At 42.4% G+C, this 26,941-nt stretch overlaps 2 protein-coding genes across 2 annotated transcripts; both read left to right on the plus strand.

The window, feature by feature from the left end:
• Positions 1 to 8,451: 8,451 nt before the first annotated feature.
• Positions 8,452 to 14,882, plus strand: LOC146635424 (interferon-induced protein 44-like). Its single transcript, XM_085350548.1, has 8 exons — positions 8,452 to 8,488; positions 8,970 to 9,014; positions 9,144 to 9,177; positions 11,730 to 11,922; positions 12,160 to 12,309; positions 12,496 to 12,667; positions 14,374 to 14,474; positions 14,679 to 14,882. The coding sequence occupies exons 1-8, from the start codon at positions 8,452 to 8,454 to the stop codon at positions 14,880 to 14,882; spliced, it is 936 nt and encodes a 311-aa protein (XP_085206674.1).
• Positions 14,883 to 24,214: 9,332 nt separating this feature from the next.
• Positions 24,215 to 25,117, plus strand: LOC146635425 (uncharacterized). Its single transcript, XM_085350110.1, has one exon. It carries the CDS (start codon positions 24,215 to 24,217, stop codon positions 25,115 to 25,117), a length of 903 nt encoding a protein of 300 aa, XP_085206236.1.
• The last annotated feature ends 1,824 nt before the right edge of the window (positions 25,118 to 26,941 follow it).

Consider the following 26,941-nt stretch of genomic DNA (forward strand, 5'->3'; position numbering starts at 1 on the left):
GACAGACATAAAGAGACGCTGTACACACAATCACACTCCCCAAGCGTACTCTACAAACCGGGTCTAGGTACCCTTGCCCCTGGAGGGGGGAATTGCACCCAGACCCAGGTGGTGTTACCCTTTTCCCTGCGGTGGGGAGAGGCAGACCACCCCGACTCCGCAGCAGCAGGGAGGCCCCACACCCCAGACCGCAGTCGGACGGCCAACTCCTCCTACTAGCCCTCCCGCTCCAGCAGGCCGCAGAGAATGGGGGTGGGAGAAGACTCCAAACCTCCCTCCACCCGCTCATTGTAGTGTTGATGCATATGTGTTCTAAGGTGCAATTAAAACCCAGGAGGGCATGGAGCTACCTGCCAAGGAGCAGCAGGTAAGCGCATAGTCCCTCCTGCTAGCCCTCAATGACTAAGTGTATTTAAAATTGAGAGGTGGGCAACGACGTCAGGGGTGAGGTATACACCCTGATGGTAATTTGGACTCCGTGATTGTGCCCACCCCCAAGATCCTATATGTATGTGTAATGAGAGTGTGAATAATGTGAATGTCTAAGTTGTGGGATAAAATTGAGGCAGAGGCAGCCAGAAGGGGACGGGGGGGGGGGGGGGGGGGGGGGGGGGGGGTAGCCTCCTCTGCACCCTGGTGACATACCCCCACTCCAAGGCCCTGCATGTGTGGGTGGTTGTGGAGGAGCGGGAAGAGGGAGGCAGCTGGAGATGGGGAGGGAAGGAAGGGAGGGGCAGGTAACCCCTCCCTGGGGCCAGCTCCCCCGCTGACCCCAGTAGGCACTCCCACCCTCCGCGACCCGCCAGGGAAGGGGGCCCCAGGCCCATCAGACCGGGGCCCAGTGCAGTAGCGCCCCCCGGCTCCACAGAGCCCTGGACAGTCCACCCAACCCCACCACAGAGAAAACTGCACCCACCCCACCATCCACACATCTTCCAGACTACATAAGACGGTAAACGCCCAGGCTGAGATCTTCCTAAAGATCATTTTTAAAGTAAAAGACCACTTTGAGCCGTGTCTTTCTTGGCCCTGAAGAATCCGTTGTTGTCCCTGGCTCTCTTTCTCTGTCTCTCCCTCCCGCTCTGTTCCTGTGTAGGGCTGGGTGTCGTCACTGATTTCTAAAATCGATTCAATTCCGATTCGATTCAATTCAATTTGAATCTGGGAAATTTTGACAGTCAGAAATATTAGAATTCAGATCAGTACATTTACATATTTTTGTATCTATAAAAAGGAAGCTGACACACACAAGACTTTATCAAAGGTGTGAGCATCACAGCAGATGCCTTTGTGTCAAAGTAGCTGAGGATAAAACAGAAAAACATGAAGGTGATTTTCCTGGCCTGGGATTTTATAAAAAATATTCTGCAGTAGATCACAAACGAAAGAAAACAATTGATCAACTTATGAACGTTACCTCTGAAGTTACAGCGGTTTTATTAGAGACACGGCTAAGCGTTTTGCATTTTGCATAATTTTAAAAAGTTTAAATTTGTTCAGTATTGAACGGCAGAAATTAGGTTTTCTTTTCGGAAGTATGTAAAATGAAACAAAAAAAAAACAGCGGCCGACTGCGCTGTAAACAACGGTAGACTTGTGCGTAACAAGCAAGCGAATAATGCAGAAAACAGAATTTTAGACGGGAAACTGTTCTTGAAGTACAGAGAGAGAGAGAGAGAGAGAGCTGTGCATGAAGTGAGATTTTATCGTGGTGGAAGCAAAACAGGAAAAGTCAGTGGGAATTTATGACGATGTTTATGTGAAGCGTAGTTTGGATCTTCTTTGCTTCTGGTTCGGTCAGTATTGTTTAGAGAGAAATAAAACTAACAGCTTTAGAATCAGCGCAAAAAGGGCGTAAACACAAAGCGCGGACCCGCCGACAGATCAGAATCAGCGAGATGTCGGCTTTCAGGCCCGACCGTGTCCGTGCTGTCGGGTGAGAAAGGCAACATCTCACTGATTCTGATCCGTCGGCGGGTCCGCGCTGTGTGTTTAGGTCTTTGTGCAGAATCCGTGGACCTGCTCTCATTTACTGTTTTAGCTGTTTGGTGGTTGTTGAAATTTTGTGAGGTTTCACCTGAGATTCTGGCATTTCGGGCAAAATAAATTTATATTAAAAAATCGATTCAGGATTTTAATAAATCGGTTTCACGTTATCCAAGCCCGAATCAATTTTAATGGATAAATTGATTATAAAAACCCACCCCTATTCCTGTGCTACTGCGAGTGTAACTACCGCCCCTCGCGGGAGTTTGCTTCATTCTTCCTGGCCGCTGTTTACATCCCGCCAGACGCGGATGCGCAAGCAGCTCAGTGCGCACTCGCGGAGCAGATTCTCCACATGGAGCGGACATACCCGGACTCTCTCATCATTGCTCTTGGGGACTTTAACAAAGCCAATCTGAGCCATGAGCTTCCAAAATATAAGCAGTATATTAAATGCCCGACCAGAGAGGAGAGGACAATTAGACCACTGCTACAGCACGATCAGCGGGGCCTATCGCGCGGTGCCCCGCGCTTCACTCGGACTTTCTGACCACGCCATGATCCACCTTATCCCCACGTACAGACAGAGACTGAAGCTCTCCAAACCTGTCGTGAGGACTAAAAAACTGTGGAGCAACGAGGCTGTGGAGGAGCTTCGCACGTGTTTGGAGACCACAGACTGGGACACAATGAAGGCTGCTTCTAACAGCTTGGACGAGTTTACGGACACTGTCACCTCCTATATCCACTTCTGTGAGGACAGCATTGTGCCATCACGCACCAGGGTGAGTTATAACAATGACAAACCCTGGTTCACCCCTAAACTCAAAAAGCTGTGGCTGGAAAAGAGAAAGGCGTTCAGAAGCGGAGACAGGGACTGCTACAGAGAGGCCAAGTACAGGTTCACTAAAGAAGTGGACATTGCTAAACATCAGCACTCTGAGAAGATGCAGCAGCAGATCTCAGAGAATGACTCGGCCTCTGTGTGGAAAGGTTTTAGGAATATCACCAACTACAAGCCTAAAACCCCCCACTCCACTGATGACTTGCTCTTGGCCAACACCCTCAACGACTTCTACTGCCGTTTTGACGAGCCATCAGGCAGCCTTCACACATCCAACGGCCCCAACAATAGAGACACTTTGGACACTCATTCCCCCACCTCTCCCCCCTCCATAGAGCCATCACCACCTTCAAACTGTTCACCTACAACACCCCCCTCCTCACCCCACACAAAAGAGGATTTCACACCACCTCCTCCCACCACAACTCTTCATATTCATGAAGCAGATGTGAGGAAGCAGTTTAAGAATCTGAATGCTCGGAAAGCTCCCGGCCCAGACGGCGTGTCTCCTGCCACCCTCAGACACTGTGCAAACAAGCTGGCCCCAGTGTTTTCTGGCATTTTCAACTCCTCACTGCAGGCATGTCATGTGCCTGCCTGCTTCAAGTCCTCTACCATAATCCCTGTCCCCAAGAAACCTAGGATCACTGGACTAAATGACTACAGACCCGTGGCTCTGACATCTGTGGTCATGAAGTCATTTGAGCGCCTAGTTCTCTCCCATCTCAAGACCCTCACGGCCCCCCTCCTGGACCCCCTGCAGTTTGCATACAGAGCCAACAGGTCTGTAGACGACGCCATCAACATGGCCCTACACTTCATCCTGCAGCATCTGGACTCCCCAGGAACCTACGCCAGGATCCTGTTTGTGGACTTCAGCTCTGCCTTCAACACCATCCTTCCAGACCATCTCCGAGGCAAGCTTTCCCAGATGAATGTGCCTGATCCCATCTGCCGGTGGATCACTGACTTCCTGACGGACAGGAAGCAGCACGTGAGGCTGGGAAAGAATGTCTCGGACTCCCGGACCATCAGCACCGGCTCCCCTCAGGGCTGTGTTCTTTCTCCTCTGCTCTTCTCCCTGTACACCAACTGCTGCACCTCCACCCACCAGTCTGTCAAGCTAATCAAGTTTGCAGATGACACCACCGTTATTGGGCTCATCTCGGACGGGGATGAGTCTGCCTACAGGAGGGAGGTTGAACGTCTGGTGTCCTGGTGCAGCCACAACAACCTGGTGCTAAATGCCCAGAAGACAGTGGAGATTATTGTGGACTTCAGGAAGCACACAGCCCCACTCCCCCCCATCATCCTGACTGACACCCCCATCACCTCTGTGGACTCATTCCGCTTCCTGGGTACCACCATCACCCAGGACCTGAAGTGGGAGCCCACCATCACCTCCGTCATCAAGAAAGCCCAGCAGAGGATGTACTTCCTGAGGCAGCTGAAGAAATTCAACCTGCCAACACGGACGATGATGCAGTTCTACACTGCAATCATCGAGTCCATCCTCACCTCCTCCATCACCGTGTGGTACGCTGGAGCCACTATCAGGGACAAACAGAGACTGCAGCGTGTTGTGCGCTCTGCTGAGAAGGTGATTGGCTGCAGACTCCCATCTCTGCAGGACCTGTACACCTCCAGGACATTGCGGCGTGCAGCTCGGATCTCAGCTGACCCTTCTCACCCTGGACACAGTCTGTTTGACCTGCTCCCCTCAGGCAGGAGGCTCCGGTCCATTCGCACCAGAACCTCTCGCCATAAGAACAGTTTCTTCCCCTCTGCTGTTGGACACATGAACAATAACCATATGACTGTTCCCGCTACTAACACATGACCCTACGCTGTGTTCACTGCATCATTCCATGTTTGGCACTGATCACCACCTGCACTCATGTATATATCTTTCTACGCAGCACTTTTTATTCTTATTCTCATGTATATATCTCATGTATATCTCATGCACATATCTTTCTACATAGCACTTTTAATTCTTACTCTTATTTTTATTTTTCTATGACAGTATGTTTGCACTGAAGCACCGCAGCAATTTCCTAATGTTGTAAACCTGCTCAACATTTGGCAATAAACCCCTTTCTGATTCTGATTCTGATTCTGATTCCCCCTCTTCCCAGCGCAAAGCACAAGGCTTGCGTGCGGAGTGAAGCGGAAAAAGAGTGCGAGAGAGAGGGTGAGAGAAAGGGGGGAAAAACCCCATGACTCCAAATAAGGAGCCGGCTCACGTCGTTCACTTCAAATATCCGGCTCTAAGAGCCGTTTCGTTAGCTAACGACACATCACTAATGACTATGAAAGGCGGAAGAGGAAGTAGTTCCTTCCAATGTAGACAATCCAAATGATATAGTTTCTTTCCATTGTGTGCCTTTTTTATGATAAAATACAAATTTACCCTAAATTATTAAAATATAAATTTTTTAATGTGAAAATCAATTCTAGAAAGTAAATGACTGGTATCGGAGGAATCGATATTTCAATATCAATCCGCACATCACTATTGATTGGGCTTCCACACAAATGCAAAGGCAAGGCAAGGCAAATTTATTTGTATAGCACAATTCAACAACAAGGTGATTCAAAGTGCTTTACAGAGACATTAGAAACAAAAACAAATAAAAAGCATGATTTAAAATTGATTAAAACAAGCAAACAAACAAAACAGTATATAAAATCAAAACAGATAAAATCAGAACAGTAGATAAAATCAGTAGTTAAATGTAAGTTTTGAAATTTAAGCTTAAAAGTGTGGATTTGGTGTTTTATTCAAATGCAGCTGAGAACAGGTGAGTCTTCAACCTGGATTTAAATAAACTGAGTGTTTCAGCTGATCTGAGGCTTTCTGGGAGTTTGTTCCAGATATAAGGAGCATAAAAGCTGAATGCAGCTTCTCCGTGTCTGGTTCTGACTCTGGGAACTGATAAAAGATCGGATCCAGATGACCTGAGGGATCTGGAAGGTTCATACTGGGTCAGGAGGTCACTGATGTATTTTGGTCCTAAACCATTCAGAGCTTTATAGACCAGCATCAGAACTTTAAAGTCTATCCTCTGACGGACAGGCAGCCAGTGTAAAGACCTCAGAGCTGGACTGATGTGGTCCACTTTTTTGGTCTTAGTGAGGACTCGAGCAGCAGAGTTCTGAATGAGCTGTAGTTGTCTGACTGATTTTTTAGGTAGACCTGTAAAGATGCTGTTACAGTAATCAAGCCTACTAAAGATGAATGCATGGACTAGTTTTTCCAGGTCCTGTTGAGACATCAGATCTTTTATCCTTGAAATATTCTTGAGGTGATAGTAAGCTGATTTTGTTATTGTCTTAATGTGTTTTTCTAAGTTTAGGTCTGCATCCATCACTACACCCAAATTTCTCGCCTGGTTTGTGGTTTTTAGGTGTATAGATTGAAGTTCTCTGGTGACCTGTAATCGTTTTTCTTTGGCGCCAAAGACTATTACTTCAGTTTTGTTTTTGTTTAGCTGGAGAAAATTGTGGCATAACCAGTCATTGATTTCCTCAATGCATTTACCAAGAGCCTGCACAGGGCCTTGGTCTCCTGGTGACATTGTGATATATATTTGTGTGTCATCTGCATAGCTGTGATAGTTTATTTTGTTGTTGTTTATAATCTGTGCCAGTGGGAGCATGTAAATGTTAAACAGAAGGGGTCCCAAGATGGAATCTTGGGGAACTCCACATGTGATACTTGTCTGTTCAGATGTGAAGTTACCTATTGATACAAAGTATTTCCTGTTTTCTAAGTATGTTTTGAACCAGTTTAGTACAGTTCCTGAAAGACCTGCCCAGTTCTCCAGTCATTTGAGTAATATGTTGTGGTCAACTGTATCAAATGCTGCACTGAGATCCAGTAAAACTAAGACTGACATTTTTCCACTGTCTGTATTCAGACATATGTCATTAAACACTTTGGTCAGAGTGGTTTCAGTGCTGTGGTTCTGTCTAAAACCTGACTGGAAGGCATCGTAGCAGTTATTCTGTTTTAAGAAGTAACTGAGCTGTTGAGAAACTGCTTTTTCAATGATCTTACTTAAAAATGGGAGATTTGAGATCGGCCTGTAGTTGTTCATTTGTGTCTTGTCAAGATTGTCCTTTTTCAGTATAGGTTTGATTACAGCAGTTTTTAGTGGTTCTGGAAACACACCTGATAATAAAGAAAAGTTGACGATCTGTAACAGGTCTGACTCTAAAGTCTTTGAGACCTTTTTGAAAAAACTTGTTGGCAGGACATCTAAACAGCAGGAGGAGGAGTTCAGTTGACCTAAGATGTCCTCCAGGTCTTTGCTGTTAATCGGGTGAAACTGTTTCATGGTGTTTAAACAGTTTTTTGGTGGACACAGTACATTTCCTGGATCTGCTGTTGATGTACCAATTGCTTGTATAATTTTTTGGATTTTTTCCGTGAAGAATTTGGCAAAGTCATTGCAGGCCATGGTCGAATGAAGTTCAGCTGCCACTGACACAGGAGGGTTTGTTAGCCTGTCAACTGTAGAAAATAAGACCCGAGCATTATGGCTGTTTTTAGTGATGATGTCAGAGAAGTAGGACCTCCTTGCACTCCTCAGTTGTAAATTATAATTGTGAAGTTTCTCTTTATAGATGTCATAATGAACCTGGAGGTTTGTTTTTCAGCTTTCCTACACTCTCTTTTTTCATTTTTCACCAGTGTGGAGTTTCTCCATGGAGACTTTTTCCTTCCAGAGATAACCTTCACCTTAATGGGAGCAATAGTGTCCATTACATTTAACATTTTAGCATTGAAGCTATTGACGAGCTCATTGACTGACCCTCTGGACAGGTCAGGTGTTAATGGGAAGACCTGGTTAAAAATTGCACTACTGTGTTCAGTTATACACCGTTTTGTGATCACTGTTGTTGATATATTTATGTGGGCTGAGATTTTACTTTCAAAGAAAACACAGTAATGATCAGACACGCCCACATCAGACACAGTAACCTTTGAAATGCTCAGGCCCTTGGAGATCAGTAGGTCAAGAGTATGTCCTCTAGAAGCATCGGCAAAACTTCCTTCCAAGCCAAATACTAGAAAATATGATGAAGCATATCTTGCTTTGGCTTCACCTGCACTACTGCCAAGGTAGGTATCCCTGACAGAATTAGTTTCCCCTGCATCAGGAGCACGAGCTAATGAAAATGTTATTATTAGTATTATTATTATTATTATTACCTCTAATGACACATGTTGTCATAGGAAGGTGGGGTACACCCTGCATTCAGGTCTTCTATTCCTCTGAACACAGATCATGATAGACACATTCAAACAAAGAAGCTATAACTGACTAGTATGGACAAGTTAGGAGGAAATTCCTACAAGTCACATGCCCTAAAACTGAAAGCATGTTTATATAAAAAAAAAAAAAAGAGTCATACTCAGTCTACTTCAGTGGAGGCAACACCAGAGAACCACTACCTTTACGACACAATTGGATATTCAGGTATGCTAACTTTGTCTAATCATTTCAATACGGTAGGAAAAACAATGATTAAACGCAATTGGTATATAGTCCAATATCCTGGTATATATTCCCAACTACCTGTTTTATTCACAGATAGTCGGTGCAAAAAACATGAGCTTCTTTAGGAAAATTATCAAATCTATGTTTGGTAAGCAGTTTTTTTTAAATGTAACATGTTTATGGCTTACATATTTGTGGTGATTTACTTGTTTGTTTGCAGCTCTGCTTTAATAAGTTCATAAATTTTGTTTTCTTTCTTTTTTTTCCTTTCTTTTTTTTAAATTTTGCTCTCAGTGTGTTTTCTTGCATGTCAAGCTCTTTGGGCTTTTTCATATAATATTACTCTTTACAAATAAAACTTGCCTGACTGAAATACTGAATAGTTTTTTGAGGTGTGTACACCAAAGCTGCTAAAAAAAAAATCCTGGATTCTCATCTTAACTTGATCTTGATCAGTCATTGAATTTTGCAAAGTGATTTTATAATGGAAAAAACCGATGATGTACTTTTAATCTGAACATCGCAAATGATAACATTTCATTTAACATAAGGGAGTAAATTATATGAGTAACATTGAATATGGAAAAGTGTTGTCAACATGTTGCTAGAATGTCATAATTTAATTGCAGGTACTCCCCCTTCACCTCCCCCTTCACCTCCTCCTTCACCTCCCCGTAAGAAATTTAAAATTTAATATAAAATTCTTTAAACTTTAAGATTAAACCAACACATAACGATGTATAATGAATTTAAAACAATTTCCTTCTCGTGTGATCCACACAATTAACATGTTCATTTTACAGTTTTACGGGAAGAAGAAAGGAAAATACCATGGAAGTGAGTATTATGGGCGTGGTTTATTCTTTGTATTCTAGAACTTAAATGTGAGTTATGTTTTTAACACGTTTGCCATTTGATGTCAGTCTCAGACTATATAATGTGTAAATGTATCAGTAGAGAGATTCAAACCTCCAATGTGCAGCTGTATTGCTGGCAATGAATCATGGTGCTGAGAGTGCACTGAGTGCTGAAATAAAGGTATTACATTAGGAATTCACAGGATTAGTTATTTTCTGCTGTTGCTTCTACCTTGCCTCTTGGTGTTATACTTCTTATAATCTTTATAGATCATCATCGCATTTTCCTCTTATGTCTCTGACAATCAGGCCAATGAGTTACATGATACGTCAAAGCAAACTTTTATTTAACAAAATCACATGCCTTGTCTTTCTAGTTTATTTTGTATTCCTTGGGTTAGTTAGTTTCCCTCATGTCCAGCAATAAAGCTGGTTTTAGTTCACTTTTCATCTCCAACAGTCTCCATTCGCGTTCTACATTCCTGCCTGCCACACACAGATCCTGCCAGACACATACAAACAAAGAATCTATAACAGACTAGTTTGGACAAGTGAGGAGGAAATTCCTGGAAGCCAGAAGAAAATGAAAGCATGCTTAAAGGGCTGTGCGATATGACCAAAATCTCATATCCTGATATAAGAATTCTGTCGTCCCGGTAACGATATAAATCACAAAAATGTAACATTTTCTGTAAATTCTGTGAATTACAGCTTGTCTTGCGGGAAGTGTTTCCAGCTGCGCATCATGTAGCTGGAGTCGAGTGTTTTAACTGATGCATGAAACGATACATTTTTAGACATAAGTTGTAACGGCCGCCGTTTTCTTTGTGAGTATTTATTACACGGCGTGCTGCGGGGAAAGCCTGTTCTAACATTTGAGCCTGGTGGCTCTTTTTTACTTTTCATCCGTAAATAATGTGCTCTTTCACGTGATTCGGTTTATTTTGAAAAGTCTCAGCAGGATCTTGAGCTTTATTGTGAAAGGTTTATGTGGAACATAAACAAGCAGACGCAATGCTGTTTATGTTGGCGCTTGTCCATCCATATATATATATATATCTCCATATATATATATATATATATATATATATATATAAAAGAAGTCATACTCAATCTCCATCAGTGGAGGCAACATCAGAGAACCACTTCCTTTACGGCTCAACTCTGGTATGCTAGCAACAAGGTGACTTGAATTTGGCTAGCTTTGCTGATGCTTTAGCAGTTGTGAGAAATGTAAAGACATTCACAGATGGGGATTATACCAAAAAATTTGTGCTTGATGTTGCCAATGAACTTCTTGATGACTTTTCGGATAAAGACAAGATAATCAAACAAATAAAAGACATTCCTCTGTTTGCAAGAACTGTTCACAATTAATGGCAAATCAAATGGCAAAACACAAGTGAAGGACATAAATGCATCCATTCTTTTCTCTTGATTTGCATGAGTCAACAGACGTAAGCCATTTATCTCAGTTCAGCGTGATTGCAAGGTATGTTGTTGGTGTCACACTAGGTGAGGAAAGCCTTGCTGTTTTGCCTATGAAAGGGACAACAAGAGGGGAGGATTTATTCAAGTCTTTCACTGAGCTCACCAAAGAAAAGAATTACTGATGAGTAAACGTATTTTGGTCTGTACTGATGGTGCTCTGTGCATGGTGGGGAAAAACAGAGGATTCGTAGCGCTTCTTCGTGAACATGAAAAGAGAGCCATCCTAAGGAGGCACTTTTTCTCAGACGTGTGGCAAGCAGCTTGGTGAGGTGATGTCGCTGGTCATTCAGGTGGTCATCTTTATTGGTGCCCGAGGTTTAAATGAACGCCAGTTTAAAACACTGCTGAATAAAGTTGGGAATAATTATCTTGGTGTTCTTCTGCACAGCAATATGCATTGGTTGTCAAGTGCTCAGCTGTTTCACCTCTTGTCTGAGCAAAATCCGGACTTTTCTTGAAATGAAAAATGTTGAGCATCATGAGTTAGCTAACACTGAGAGGCGCCTTAAGTTCTACTATCTTGTGGACATGACTGAACATGTGAAAATGCAAGGCGTTGGAAATACAGTCTTATCCCTTCAACAAGCAGTGTTTGCGTTTGAATCAAGCTAGAACTCTTTGTCAACGACATTGAAACAGGTCGTTTACTACACTTTGAAAAACTGGGAGAGTTTAAAGATGCATTGGAGATGGTCTGTTAAAATGCCATCTGCCTGTCTAAGGATGGTCTGTTCTAGTAGTTCTTGAGTGTTTATAGGAGCTGCCATGCCCATAATCCTCCCTGCTTTCTTATCAAAGTTGAAATCTGATCTTTTGCTTTTACAGTTAAATTACCTTACCTCAGGATAACAATCAGGCAGAAAGTGATAACCACCATCATGAAGCTACATTTGTGTGACTCTGGTTTTTAGCATTATTAAGCCAGCCAATGCACCCCTCAAGTGTTTTGTTTGCTTATTGTGTTATTTTGTGTGCGTTCATGCCACTGTTGTGTAAATTTTATGTGCATACTCAATCATATTTAATTTTCTTATTGACCAGTGAAAGAGAGCGAGACCTGCAGCTTGTCAGAGATTACAAGCCTCACAAAGATGTTGAGCATCTCAGAATTCTGCTTTATGGACCACCAGCTGCTGGAAAGTCCAGCTTCATCAACTCTGTCGACAGTACTTTAAGAGGCAAAATCACAGCTCGAGCTTTGGCAGCAAATGCCTCCGAAAGTTTCACCATTGCAGTATGTATAAGGATGTATCTATTCTTATCATAGTCACTGTTAGAGGGTTACAAAAAACACATTTCCTACAAGGCTTTCTAGGACTACAGGAGGACACTGCAGCGGTAACTGCTTTGTAGAAATTGAACTAGAAAAGTAGGATAGAATAGTGTAAACTATTCTGGAAATACCAAATTGTTTAGGTTCTTTAATATCTGGCACTGATATAACAACACTATATATTTTTTTTATTTATAGTACAGGACATATAAAATTCAGAAAGGAAATCCAGACACCTTTTACCCTTTTGTCTTCAATGACACCATGGGGCTTCAGTCCAGTGACGAAGGAATTCGCGTGGAAGACATCAAACTTGCCATCAGTGGACATGTCAAAGAAGATTACAGGGTATGATGTTTTCTTTCAGATGCTTGTACACAGTCTGTGATACAGAAATTGTATCATGCAAAAAAGTTTCAGTGATTTTGCTTTTTTTTCCCCCAGTTCAAACCCACATCTCTCTTGCATGAATCGGATCCTAACTGCAACAGTTCTTCTGTTTTCAGTCATTTTGCTCTTGCATTTTTTTTCCAGTTCAATCCCAAATGCCCCTTGCCTGAAACAGATCCTAACTACAGAGGCTCCTCCACTTTTGATGACAAAGTCCACATTCTGGTTTTTGTCATTTGTGCTAACACAGTGGACTTAATTGGTGATGCCACTTGGAGAAAGATGAACGATATCAGAGCAGCAGCTCGTGACAAACGTGAGAGCAGATGTTGTTCTACAAGCATACAGTGGGGCAAAAAGGTATTTAGTCAGCCACCGATTGTGCAAGTTCCCCCACCTAAAATGATGACAGAGGTCAGTAATTTGCACCAGAGGTACACTTCAACTGTGAGAGACAGAATGTGAAAAAACAAATCCATGAATCCACATGGTAGGATTTGTAAAGAATTTATTCGTAAATCAGGGTGGAAAATAAGTATTTGGTCAATAACAAAAATACAACTCAATACTTTGTAACATAACCTTTGTTGGCAATAACAGAGGTCAAATGTTTACTATAGGTCTTTACCAGGTTTGCACACACAGTAGCTGGTATTTTGGCCCATTCCTCCATGCAGATCTTCTCGAGAGCAGTGATGTTTTGGGGCTGTCGTCGAGCAACACGGACTTTCAACTCCCGCCACAGATTTTCTATGGGGTTGAGGTCTGGAGACTGGCTAGGCCACTCCAGGACTTTCAAATGCTTCTTACGGAGCCACTCCTTTGTTGCCCGGGCGGTGTGTTTTGGATCATTGTCATGTTGGAAGACCCAGCCTCGTTTCATCTTCAAAGTTCTCACTGATGGAAGGAGGTTTTGGCTCGAAATCTCACGATACATGGCCCCATTCATTCTGTCCTTAACACGGATCAGTCGTCCTGTCCCCTTGGCAGAAAAACAGCCCCATAGCATGATGTTTCCACCCCCATGCTTCACAGTAGGTATGGTGTTCTTGGGATGCAACTCAGTATTCTTCGTCCTCCAAACACGACGAGTTGAGTTTATACCAAAAAGTTCTACTTTGGTTTCATCTGACCACATGACATTCTCCCAATCCTCTGCTGTATCATCCATGTGCTCTCTGGCAAACTTCAGACGGGCCTGGACATGCACTGGCTTCAGCAGCGGAACACGTCTGGCACTGCGGGATTTGATTCCCTGCCGTTGTAGTGTGTTACTAATGGTGACCTTTGTTACTTTGGTCCCAGCTCTCTGCAGGTCATTCACCAGGTCCCCCCGTGTGGTTCTGGGATCTTTGCTCACCGTTCTCATGATCATTTTGACCCCACGGGATGAGATCTTGCGTGGAGCCCCAGATCGTGGGAGATTATCAGTGGTCTTGTATGTCTTCCATGTTCTGATGATTGCTCCCACAGTTGATTTTTTCACACCAAGCTGCTTGCCTATTGTAGATTCACTCTTCCCAGTCTGGTGCAGGTCTACAATACTTTTCCTGGTGTCCTTCGAAAGCTCTTTGGTCTTGGCCATGGCGGAGTTTGGAGTCTGACTGTTTGAGGCTGTGGACAGGTGTCTTTTATACAGATGATGAGTTCAAACAGGTGCCATTCATACAGGTAACGAGTGGGGGACAGAAAAGCGTCTTACAGAAGACGTTACAGGTCTGTGAGAGCCAGAGATTTTCCATGTTTGAGGTGACCAAATACTTATTTTCCACCCTGATTTACGAATAAATTCTTTACAAATCCTACCATGTGAATTCATGGATTTTTTTTTCACATTCTGTCTCTCACAGTTGAAGTGTACCTCTGGTGCAAATTACTGACCTCTGTCATCATTTTAAGTGGGGGAACTTGCACAATCGGTGGCTGACTAAATACTTTTTTGCCCCACTGTATATGATGTCACAATTTCATATACTAGAAAAACATGAGATAAAATGATTGCATTGGTTTCTGTATTGGCAGAGATCCCACAAATAGCCATTCTGACACAAATTGATGAAGCTTGTCCTGAAGTCAAAAAAGACATAAAGAACGCCTACAGGAGCAAGCACTTGAAAAAGCTGGTATGTTCACAGAAGTAACGTTCATGAGTTTGTAGACAGTTTACACATGAATGTAACATCTATAATTCAGCTGTACATTTCAGTATATTTGTACAGAAACCTCAGCTGGAATCAGTACAAATAATTCAATAAGTAATTTAGAATTATATCACTAGTGCAACAATATAGTTTCAGTTTTTAAAAATTTAATATTGTTTAACTTAGATGGAAACAGTGAACGTGAACCTGGGACTTCCACTGAACTGCATCTTCCTTGTGAAGAACTACCACAAAGAAATCGAGACAGATGACGCTGTGGATTCACTGATACTGAGTATACTGAAAAAGATCATTGACTATGGAGAGGACTACCTGAATGACCAGAATAATCGTAACCTGTCACCAATGTGTGAGGGGGGCAGAAAATGAAAATGTTCAGTTACTCTTCAGGTGATTTTGCTTTGCTATTGCTGCAATCATAGTCATAGTAGTCATAGCAATCATAATCACACAAAAAGTTACTTTCATCAGAAACTTTAACCTACTGAATTTTATCTTGTTCTTACTTTCTGTAACTTTTTTCTTTCTCAAATTAAATCCAAATAAACTTCAAGTTGTTTATCTTAAGAAAATCAATAAATGTACTTTTTGTTATTTATTGTACAGTCAAAATGGTAACTGCAGCAATGATGACAGATATATGCCTGTAACCTGTTGATCAAAAGCTAAAAATGTTACGGTTCTGGGGGTCAGTTTGACCCAGCATTTTGAGTTTCTTTGTTTTACGTTTATTTTGCCATTATGGATTGGTTTTTAATACTCTTGTGCTTTGTTGATTATTATTATGTGGATGCAGTAGGCATCCACACTATTGAGTTCCTGTTTCTTTATTGTGTGAATGCCTCACAGGCATCAGATATTGAACCCAGGCCACCTTGAGACCAGGGCCTGGGCTCGAATCTGGCTCATGGAAACACAGTTCAACTTTGTTTCAACTCTTTTCAGTACAAATATCAGCATCTTTACCCCTTTTCAGCAGAAGTTTTGGCTTTTCACCTCTTTTCAGCAAAAAATTCTGCTTCTTCAACTGTTTTCACCATAATTTTCAGTTTCTTCACCTCCTTTCATCATATAATTGCTACAACTATGTGCCTCACAGGCATTCACACTGTTGAGATCCTGTTTCTCTTTATTCTTTATTTTTCTTTTTCTAGTTTCTTCTGTACGTTTTTTGCCGCTTAACCCTTTAAGACCTACCATAGAACCAAGTTCGCCAGAGCTTATATTATATTTTTACATGCTGTAGTGCCAATTCTGGGAGCATTTCAAGTTGATATACATCAATACAACCATTAGTCCAAATTTTAATAATATGTCTGCATTAAGTGCATAGTAATTACATAAATTGCAAAAAAGTGCAATAAACTACAAAAAATTGAAAATCGTTTTTGTTTTTTTTAACATATATTTCTAATTAGAGAAATTTAAGAGGCTTATCCCTCAAAACTGTAAATACAAAAGAAGTTGCACAAAATAGTTTCCCACCACAGGAATTTTTTTAAAGTGTTTTCTTAGTTTTATTTTTGAAATACACCAATTTTTATATACTGCAGGAAAAACGAAAATAAATATTATACTGCAAATTTGCAAAAAAAAACTGCATATGCATCAAAATAAACTATTTCCAGCAGTGCAATATGAGTCCTAAGCATCCCAGAAACGACACAGAAAGTCATAAAGTCAAAGATAACTTTTAAAAACACCAGTATAGGCTCATAAGGCCCTCATGGTAAAAAAAAAACTACATTTCCGTAGGAAGTGTTACGAACAGCTGATCGGATCGGCAAAGCGTGTTTCTGGAATATTATGTTTTTCTTGCTGCAAGTGCTTTTTATGCAGTTTTTGCAAAGCCATATGTTGAAGGAAACTGTGACTTAGGACAAGCTGATGGCATAAGATGTAAGTACAACTCCTCCGGTTTCATATGCAAAAAAAATGATTGCGCTGGCTTACGTGGTTGCAGAGCTACCGGGATTTAAAAATAGTTACGCAAAACAGAGCATACCCCTTTAAAGGGTTTACTAGTCCCTCAGTCCCTCACATGAGAATGTGGGCCCTACAGATCTAACCTTTAACTACAATTTTTGTGTGAAGGAAACCATGTTTACAGGCTATGTGTTGGTGATGCAATTAAACCGGGCTGTTGGGAAAATGTTGAATATTACTGTGAGCCTGTGTATTCAATATGAAACACATCCTGTGTTAAAATCAGTATCACTCCTTTCACAGAAAAGAAGGATTGACCACATGATTTACAGCAGCACCTCTGGAATCTGTTGATCCAGGCCTGACCTCCATGACGCTCCAAGGCTAATGTGTTGTTTTTCTCTAAGAGTGCTTGTGAAGGATTCAGCACGGACAGACAAGTGACATTAGAGCACACGTGCAGTGATTAAAGGACATTTTTAATGTTGGGCTCATTATCTGACTACTATTAAGCTCATAGTGATGACATGAGTAAGTGACATAAATTAAGGAAAGTCACTGATTCCAGTATTTTGGAATAAACGCATGGGATGATACATGATTTGCGGCAAATTATAGCAATAGTAGTGGGTTGAATGACTTGGAAAAAAAAAAAGAAACTGCATATAATGCTTGTCTCTGTAGTGCTGAATACTTTATGATCTACAGTTGTTTGCAATTGTGAAGTTTGATTTACCTTAAACATTTGTCTTCTAGGATACAGGCTCCAATACAGGAGCTGGGAGTTGAACAACTTAAAGGTGAAAATCACTGGCTAAAGTTTTTCTTATGACAGGATTGCAGGCTTGGAGTAAAGCTGTTCTGAGGGACAAGCCCTGCGAATCTTTAAGAGAGAATGTGCAACTTTCTTGTGTATGTCTAACTGTGTGAAACTGACACATGGCAAGGGCCATGTGGCAAAAGAGGGTTTTCTGGGGAGGTGTCATTGTTTAAATTACTGGTGGAATGAGGTGAAATGATGGAAGAAGAGACTGAGATGCAGATGCAGACTAACGGTGTGTTCACACCGAACGCGATAGATGCCAACAGAGCGTCAGGTTTATATGTAAAGTCAATGGAAAAGCGAGATGACACGCGATTGCGGCTCCCGCAAAAATTCAGAAGCAGATTTGCGTCACAAAAATGCGTCTGCCGCGTTTGACTCGCGAAAAAAACCACGCACGTGAGTTTTTGTGTTGCATTTTGTGCATACGCGCGTTTCGCGTCTACCGCTCAAGTTGGAAAAATCTGAACTCCATCGTCAAATCGCACCGCAACAACCAATCAGGAGCCTGGTGACGTGGCTCTGACCTACAGTGGGGCAAAAAAGTATTTAGTCAGCCACCGATTGTGCAAGTTCCCCCCCCTAAAATGATGACAGAGGTCAGTAATTTGCACCAGAGGTACACTTCAACTGTGAGAGACAGAATGTGAAAAAAAAAATCCATAGTAGTTCCGTAGTTTGTGTTTATCTATAAATTTGTCAAGTCTATTAATGAAACCTTTTTCCAGTGTTTTTTAAAATTGTGAAAGTAGAGAAACAGGCCCGTAATTTGTGAGTTGGTGTCTAGCTCACTTTTTAAACAGTGGTATTACTTTAGCTGTTTTCATTTGTGTTGGGAATGCACCAGTTTGTAGAGACAAATTGAAAATGTATGTTAAGGGTTTAGAGATGCCATCGATCACTTTCTTAACAATTTCCATATAAATGTCATCAAAGTCTGTAGAATTTTTGGTTTGTGATTTCCCAACATATCAATGATTTCCTTTTCTTCTACCACCGTTTTGAGTGGTTGGATTTAAACTATTAAAATTTTATGAATTATCACAAGTCTAGAAGACTTTTGTATACTAATGCTTATGATTTCAACTGTCAAAACTGGAATGAATTTCATGTTGGTTATGTGTCTCCTCAGACAATCCCACCTTATGTTAATAAATGTAATTCTTGCACGGCACAGACTTTTAAACCTTTGAAGGGTAAGTAGTAAAAACTGAAGTGGGCAATATTTAATGTCAAAGCACAGTAACACAAAGAAAAAGCTCTGTGGAGTATCTAAATGAATCAGTTAGAAATAAAGACCTGAAATAAGTTTCTATGTGAGCCTCTTAAAATCAGCTGACTCTCTTTCTTTAAGTCATGAAAATATAACATCACAACAATGTGACTTGTAGGTAAACTGTGTGACTGACTGTAATGTAGATGTCCAAGCCTAATATGCAAAACGTCAGCTGTACTTAGTGGATAGTTTTAAATAATATGTGCTTGATGTTAAATGAGTGCATGTGGATTATTATCTGTGGCTTAGCTACACTGATAACACTTGTTGGCTTTAAAGGAAGGGGACAAAGGTGAGTGATAGCATTTTTAAATAAAGTCTTTGAGTTTGATTATATTATTTTTATTTTAAAAAGATAATCTTAGTCAGTCTAATTAGTAATTATTATTCAACACAGTACTGCAGAATATGAGTTGAACCATCCCTCATTCTTTAAATTTCAGCTTTCTTCTTTTCCGTCGTCAGACAGAATGTTTTACATTTATAGTTCTCCAAATACTTCGAGGGTTTTGGAAAGACTTTCAAAGTTTTTTTTTATTTAGACACTGGTGGCTTTTTCATATATTTCTGACTATTTCCTGTACCTGACAAATAAAATAAAGTCAGGTGAGTAATATCACCTTTATCAAACCCCTTTTGCAAAGGGACACACTTTTGTTATTACAGAACTTCTGTAATAAAGGGTTTACACTCACTCCTCCTGTGTATCTAGCTATACGTCCCTGAGTTTGAGCACCTGAAAGGAAGGAGAACGGAGCAGTCGAGCAAGATTATTTTCTGGACATTTAGCTTCTATAGATGAAGGAAAAATAAATTGACTTGTTAGTGTGTAATAAACTAGTTATCTGATTGAATTAATCATGGATAAATATGCTGGGATAAAACTAATGTTAGTAAAACTCAGTCTAGGAAACCTTTTTCTTAAAGTAAGAGACCACCAGCATAAAAAAAAAAAAACAGGCACATAATAAACCTGCACCTTAAAACATATTGTACAACATGCATGCATTGCATACTCTAAATGTTGGATCTGCAGTTTGCACCATTATGAGATTTTGTGTTAAACACAGCTCCACACCTGGAGGTGCTAAATCATAAAACAGTATGTGACAGATTAAAATTAGGGGTCATTAGTGGTTTTGAAACATGCAAAGAACTCGCTCTTTCATTTATTTTACATATATTCCTCACACAACTATTCATCAACATGTGTTCTAATGAGACACTAGCTTGAGAGAGTCTGGACAAAAAGCACAGTGACACGTCCTCCTTTATTAAGAAGAAATAAGGAAAATACACATAAGGTTTAACTAAAAAAAACAAGAATGTTTTACTGTTTTAAAACAAAGCATCGCGAAGGCCCACGGTGGGTGTTGACGCGATGTGATTTCTGCCCAGTGCTCTGAATGTCAAAGTGAAGAAATTCAATGAAGCGCGGGTAAACGGCGGGAGTAACTATGACTCTCTTAAAAGGGAAACATTTTCAGAAAGTAACCGTTTCTACAAGAAAGTGTGGACTTCAGCTAAAACCAAAGCCTAAGATTAGCCCTAACTTGAGTTGCCATGGATGTTAAATGCTTAATTATACCGACTAATTTCTTCATTGTTATTAATATGATTGTAATTCTTATATTTAAAGAAATGTCTCTTAACTTATGCCAATGATGAGCAATTTTGCTTCTGTAATTATACCATTTTTAACTATTGACCATTCATGATTTCTTCAAATTAGCTTAGTATTTGCTTTGTTATATTATATTCAAAAAATGTCAAGTTCCCAAACCATTGGAGAGTTCTGGTAATGCTCTCATAGCTACAGAGACATTTGATGGTATGGTAACTTAAAGCCTGTGAAATTCTATAAGACTTAAAGCCGATGATTTGTATTTTTTTTTTTTTTTTTTTCTTAAATGACATCAGAAACAGCAGTATGCGACATTACGTGATGGCAGAGCTTCAGTTCATCCTTTGTCATTTTTTTTTTTTTTTTTTTTTTTTTTTTTTTTTTTTAATAAATACGACAGGGGGAATGAATGAGAGAAAGAGGGGGAGAGAAAGAAAGAAAACCAAAGGGGAGAAGAGACTGTGAGAAGGGGGGGGAAGAGAGAGAAAAAAAAAAAGAACTCCTGGGTCACCTGTATGGAGAAAAAAAAAAAAAAAACAAACAAAAAAAACAAACAGAGGAGACAGCAAACAACAAAGAGCAACATAATAATAGAGAAAACAAAGCACCATCACAATAAACTAGCTAGTCATAGATATCAATATTTACTAAATAATAAACGATATTGTGCAGCACGCAAGATAGACAGCGCACAGTGTGCTTTGAGGCAGCAGCCAAGAAAGCTTTAGTCCGCGTCTGTGAATACCCATGTGTGCATACCTGTGTGGATCAGCATGCTTGCATTCCAAAGGTTTCTCCATGTAATGATCTGCTAGGGAGTGTGGGGGGGGCCACAGCCCCGTCCTCCAGGGTGTGAAGCGGGTATGGAGGAGATCAAAACTCCAGACATCCAGAGGCCCCCAGAACACAAGAGACCATGGAAGACCAACAGAGGGGCAGCCGCGCCACTGTTCCAGTAAGAGCTGAGGAGAGTCCCAGATGAGGGCTCGCCCAGCAGCCGCGGAGCAGAAGTCAGGGGGAGTTGCAGTGACGCGCCCGTGAGCTCCGCCGGCCCCCAGCTGCGCCTGAGTGACCGAGCCCCAGGCCGAGAGGCCGGGGGCACCCCACCTCCAAAGGGGCCCGAGCGAGCCCCAGGCCCCGACAAGCGGCCGCCAAGGAGTGAGCCGGTGTGTACCCGGACGCCCACCCCCAGACACAAAGAACCACCAACACACCGACACCTGAGGGAGTCCGCCACCGGCAGGGGAAGTGGTGGTGGGTGGAGATAGGCCTCCAAACCTTGGAGGGCCTGAGGTGTCCCCAGAGAGGTGGCGTCTGATACCCAACCTGACATATAGACACAGACATACAGGCACACACAGACACAAACATCCATTCCCACCCTCATGCTCTCATATGCACTCACTCCACACTCAACCAACGTGGAGACAGACATAAAGAGACGCTGTACACACAATCACACTCCCCAAGCGTACTCTACAAACCGGGTCTAGGTACCCTTGCCCCTGGAGGGGGGAATTGCACCCAGACCCAGGTGGTGTTACCCTTTTCCCTGCGGTGGGGAGAGGCAGACCACCCCGACTCCGCAGTAGCAGGGAGGCCCCACACCCCAGACCGCAGTCGGACGGCCAACTCCTCCTACTAGCCCTCCCGCTCCAGCAGGCCGCAGAGAATGGGGGTGGGAGAAGACTCCAAACCTCCCTCCACCCGCTCATTGTAGTGTTGATGCATATGTGTTCTAAGGTGCAATTAAAACCCAGGAGGGCATGGAGCTACCTGCCAAGGAGCAGCAGGTAAGCGCATAGTCCCTCCTGCTAGCCCTCAATGACTAAGTGTATTTAAAATTGAGAGGTGGGCAACGACGTCAGGGGTGAGGTATACACCCTGATGGTAATTTGGACTCCGTGATTGTGCCCACCCCCAAGATCCTATATGTATGTGTAATGAGAGTGTGAATAATGTGAATGTCTAAGTTGTGGGATAAAATTGAGGCAGAGGCAGCCAGAAGGGGACGGGGGGGGGGGGGGGGGTAGCCTCCTCTGCACCCTGGTGACATACCCCCACTCCAAGGCCCTGCATGTGTGGGTGGTTGTGGAGGAGCGGGAAGAGGGAGGCAGCTGGAGATGGGGAGGGAAGGAAGGGAGGGGCAGGTAACCCCTCCCTGGGGCCAGCTCCCCCGCTGACCCCAGTAGGCACTCCCACCCTTCGCGACCCGCCAGGGAAGGGGGGCCCAGGCCCATCAGACCGGGGCCCAGTGCAGTAGCGCCCTCCGGTTCCACAGAGCCCTGGACAGTCCACCCAACCCCACCACAGAGAAAACTGCACCCACCCCACCATCCACACATCTTCCAGACTACATAAGACGGTAAACGCCCAGGCTGAGATCTTCCTCCACCTCTCCTGTATCTCCCCCTCCTGCAGAGAGTTCCTGAAGAGAAGAAAGCTCCTGCAAGATGTGACCATCCCCCCCACCAGTTGAAGAGCCCCCCAGGCGGCTCGACGCACCGGCGGCACCCTGCTCCAGGGCCGGGCCCCCATGCACCCACCCGCCCACAACCCCGGCAACACACCAACCAGGACCCAAGCCCCCGAGGCCCGGCCCGGGCCCCAGCCCAGAGACGGAGCGCCCCCAGAACCTCACGCCCATCCCGGACCCACCCAGGGGCAGCCAGGTTGCCAGGTCAGTAACCCACGTCCGTCAGCACAGACCCTCCCCTAGCCCCGCTGCACGCAGCCGCGAGGAAACAGTCACCTGAGAGCCAACAGAGCCCCCAACTGGACGTGACCGCTACCCCGGGTTGAGCCCCCCAAGGAAGATGCCTCCGGGGAACCCCCCGACGCCCTAAGCCTGTCCCTACCCCCTCACCAATCACAACAGTGAAGGCGGGACCAAACTATGACCCCCCACCCCCTCTAGGTGATGGAGCTGATAAAAGGGGCCCAGAGCAATTGATCTAATGTGGTGGCAGAGGCTGTGTCAAGACTAATGTAATCTAATAGATAATTTCTATATTGGTTAGAATTAAGATTATTTTTATTTGTATTTTTAAAAAAGTCCAAAGTATGTGTCAGTAAATATAGCATTTGGACATCCACATAACTTTATTAAAGAATTCACCAATATATTCTTTGACCTTCATATTTCATAATAGCTGAAAATTTACTAGAATTGCTTCAAGGCAGACCGAAAGTCTTCTTCCACGACTTCATTCAATTGTTGGCTTCAGTTATGGCCAGAGCCACTCTCCAGTTGGCCTGCCAGTACCTGTCAGCTATCTCCAGAGTCCTACAAGCTGACCAAGCCCAGGAGCACTCCTTTTGGCTTTTGTCACCACCATCTGGTTCAGAGATTAAACACATGACAAAAGAAACCAATCACAATGGCACCACAGCTCTGTGCAGCCTACGGTGTCCTAGTGCCACATTAACACCCTTATGATGTTTGTTATGGAATCGGCACAGAAGTTCAATAACAGAACAACACTCAGTTTCAGTTCTGGCAGACCATTCCTCCTGATCAGCTTCTCCAGGTCTCATTGCCCTTTGACTGTGGCACTCAGGGGTGGAAGCCTTGGGAATCCAATCCCCATGAATTTCATTTTGCTTTTCTGGTAAATTGGGCTGTGAAGTTTTAAAATGAACTGCAAACGCTTGGTGAGTGTCTTTTGAAGTGGGTTTAATAATACATTGCAATATGGAGAAACACTCTGGTCAAACACCAAAGTAGTCTCTGAAGATGGGTGTGGTTCGTTGTCTTATATGCTCTGACCAAACTCATAGAAAATTCCTCAGCACATCACTCGTGTTGAGGCCATTTAGAGATTTAAAAACAAACAAAAGAAATTTTTTTAAAAGGATTCTAAAATGTACAGACAGCCAGTGAAGGGAAATTGTCAAGAACGTAGTATTGATGAGGCTTTTTTGCAGAATGAATAATTTGAAAAGATCAGCTACAAACAAGAACATCATCAGTGTAAGTGATATAGTGCATGTTGAAACTCCTGAAAAGTATTAAATTATTAAATATTTATTTTTACTGTCTTCAACAGACCATGTTCATCAACTCTTCCTCAGCTCTCAGTGATCCTGTCTCAGTCTCCAGCTATTTAAACTTTAACTCCTCCAGATCGTTCGAATGTCCCATAGTCAGTTATGTCATTTTCACCAGTTTCACCATCACAAACACCTTCTTCCTCTTTCCACTCTACATCTTCATATTCTACACGGGCTTTCAGCGTTGGAGGCATCGGCACAATGCACCTGCAGGGACGACAATGAGCCACTCTGACTTTTTCACATACAACATGATTATTGTGGAGATAATTGGTATTTTGGGATCAGTTCTCTCCACTATGGGCACTTTTACCATTAACATGAGAGTTCTTTCTCCTGGGAGGTACTTATTTGAAAACATTTTTCCTGGACAGACTGTGTTTCACATGCTGACCTGTGTGGAGCGCTATCTGGCTGTTGTTCACCCCATCACCTACATGCGTCTACGGGAAACACGCGGGGTCAAGATAAGAAACATCATCACTGTGTGTGTTTGGGTGCAGAATGTTGGATGGTACGGGATGCTATGGTCTGCTAAGGATTCAGTGAAAGTACTGCTACTGCTATCATATTCAGGTGTCTGCTTATTTGTCATTATTTTCTGCTGTTTGTCTGTTCTCCATGTTTTGTTTCGCTCAGGGCCGGGGGAGGTGCGTCGAAACAGTGAACGGATTGATCAGGCAAAGCAACGAGCTTTCCACATGATCGTGGTCATTATGGGAGCACTGCTGCTGAAATTTGCTAGCATCCTAATTTGTTCCATCGCACACCAGTTATCATTGGTGGAAAAGACAGATTTATGTGTTGTGTGGAATGTAGTAAACTTGCTTTCTGTCCCCAGCAGTCTGGTTCTTCCTCTGCTGTTTCTGCACAGAGCAAAAAAACTATGTTGTGTGAAGTAAACTGGATCAGGATAGAGTCAGAGGAATCAAGAGTTTATGGATGTTGAAAAATAATGGAGTGGTGGGATTTTAAAATATTGAAACCTTATGAGTTATGACAAGTTATGAGATTATGAGTTGGTATACTCATTGAGTAACTAATTAAGGGTTTAGGTTTCAACTTTCAAAACAGAAAGTTGTGATTTCACATTGGTAATGTGTCTGCTCAGAGGATCCTGGTTTATGTTCGTAAATAGGATTTTTGCACTTTATAGAGTTGTTAAACATAGAAGGGGGTGTTTTATTTGTTGATCAGTCACTGTCAGTAAGATTAGGGTAGTTTAACTGAAGATTTGAAATATCAGCTAAATACTTCCTTGGTCTTGTTTGTGCTGCTATATCACACTATCACATTAACTGTGGATATATGAAACAAAAAGCCATGCATTATTGCCTTGTAATTCATGTCAGCTAAAATTTAACAACTAAAATGATGTTAAGTGATGTCAGGGTCAATTTGTCTTGTCAAAGCAAAGCAACACAATTTTTACTTCCAATTCAAGGTAAGAGACAAACAGCATTGTCAGAAGAAAGTGAGAGCTGAAAGCTAAAAGCTATCTTAACTCTGAAATTAGATGTTTACCTACTTGTGTGATTTCAATTGTATTTATATCGGTCAAATCACAACAACCATTGTCATAAAGCTCTTTAAATTATAAGGAAAGTACAATAATACAAACCCCAGCAGTGCTATTACATTTATTACTTTTGCTACATTTACTACTAATTTTTATATACTTGGTCAGAGATGATTTCTATATCTTAACTAACTGTATGTAGAGAGACTTTGAATCACCTTGTTGTTGAATTGTGCTATACAAATAAATTTGCCTTGCCTTCTCAGTAGTAGTTGTGCAGGTTATCATTTTTACTTGTAAACAGTCACTGTCTGTGCTGAACTCTGCAGATGTTAGCTGTACCCATACACTGTAATAAAGAGGGATGGCATGACTCATTTGTTTCTGGACTCTTTTTTGCTGCCATCTTGTATTTTGAAACCAAATATGAAAATATTTGGAGCACAGGCCTGGAGTCTGGACTATCTGCTGATCCAGAAAAATGGACGATCCACTCACATGTAGACTAAATATTGTTAAAAGCCATCAAATAAAATTTTTGCCCACCGGAACTATAGCATGAATGTCTTGAAGGATCTGTACCACACTGTAAGACATATCATTTGTTACATAATTCAATTAATGTTTTTTTCAAAATGTGCAAAAACACAGTCCTGAGTTCAAGCTCAGTGACTCCAGTTACTTAAAGTTCACCAGCAGAGAGCTAGTTGTGCTGTGACACTTGTCAGTGTCAAATAGACCACATGTCACGGTTGGCTGTGTGGCAGGCAAGCAGAAGTGGTGGACCCAAAATTGCAGGACTCTTGGAGACGGGAATAAACTGAAAACGCAGCTTTATTGCTGGAGGAATGATTCACAAAATAAAACTTACAAAAGCAAAACAAAACTCTAAACCGAGGTGCTGGAGGACAGGACATTACAAACACACAGCAAGTTGCGGGTGCGACGCGACACCAACACAGAGAAACACAGGGCTTAAATACACAGACGGCAGTAATCAAGGGATGAGAGACAGGAGGGGAACACACCTGGGAGAAATCACAGCTGACGAGACAAGGGAAACGTAAATTGAGCACACACACATACGACACAGACCTTCACAATAAAACAGGAAACTCAGACACATGGAACCAGACAAGACGCTGAACTGAACAGACAGATTCACAAACAGACGGGGTGACACCACAGACAGACAGAGATACAGACG

This window comes from Diplotaxodon limnothrissa, linkage group LG3 (assembly GCF_057381915.1).
Source record: "Diplotaxodon limnothrissa isolate DT_005_m linkage group LG3, D_limnothrissa_male_GT1.1, whole genome shotgun sequence".
Classification (NCBI taxonomy): Eukaryota; Metazoa; Chordata; class Actinopteri; order Cichliformes; family Cichlidae; genus Diplotaxodon; species Diplotaxodon limnothrissa.

Bases quoted from the DNA above. Each gene is read 5' to 3' on its own strand.
- LOC146635424 (XM_085350548.1), top strand. From the start codon at position 8,452: ATGAGCTTCTTTAGGAAAATTATCAAATCTATGTTTG. The intron at 8,489-8,969 runs GTAAGCAGTTTT...ATTTAATTGCAG, and splicing joins AATTATCAAATCTATGTTTG to GTACTCCCCCTTCACCTCCC. The intron at 9,178-11,729 runs GTGAGTATTATG...CTTATTGACCAG, and splicing joins GAAAGGAAAATACCATGGAA to TGAAAGAGAGCGAGACCTGC.
- LOC146635425 (XM_085350110.1), top strand. From the start codon at position 24,215: ATGTTCATCAACTCTTCCTCAGCTCTCAGTGATCCTGTCTCAGTCTCC.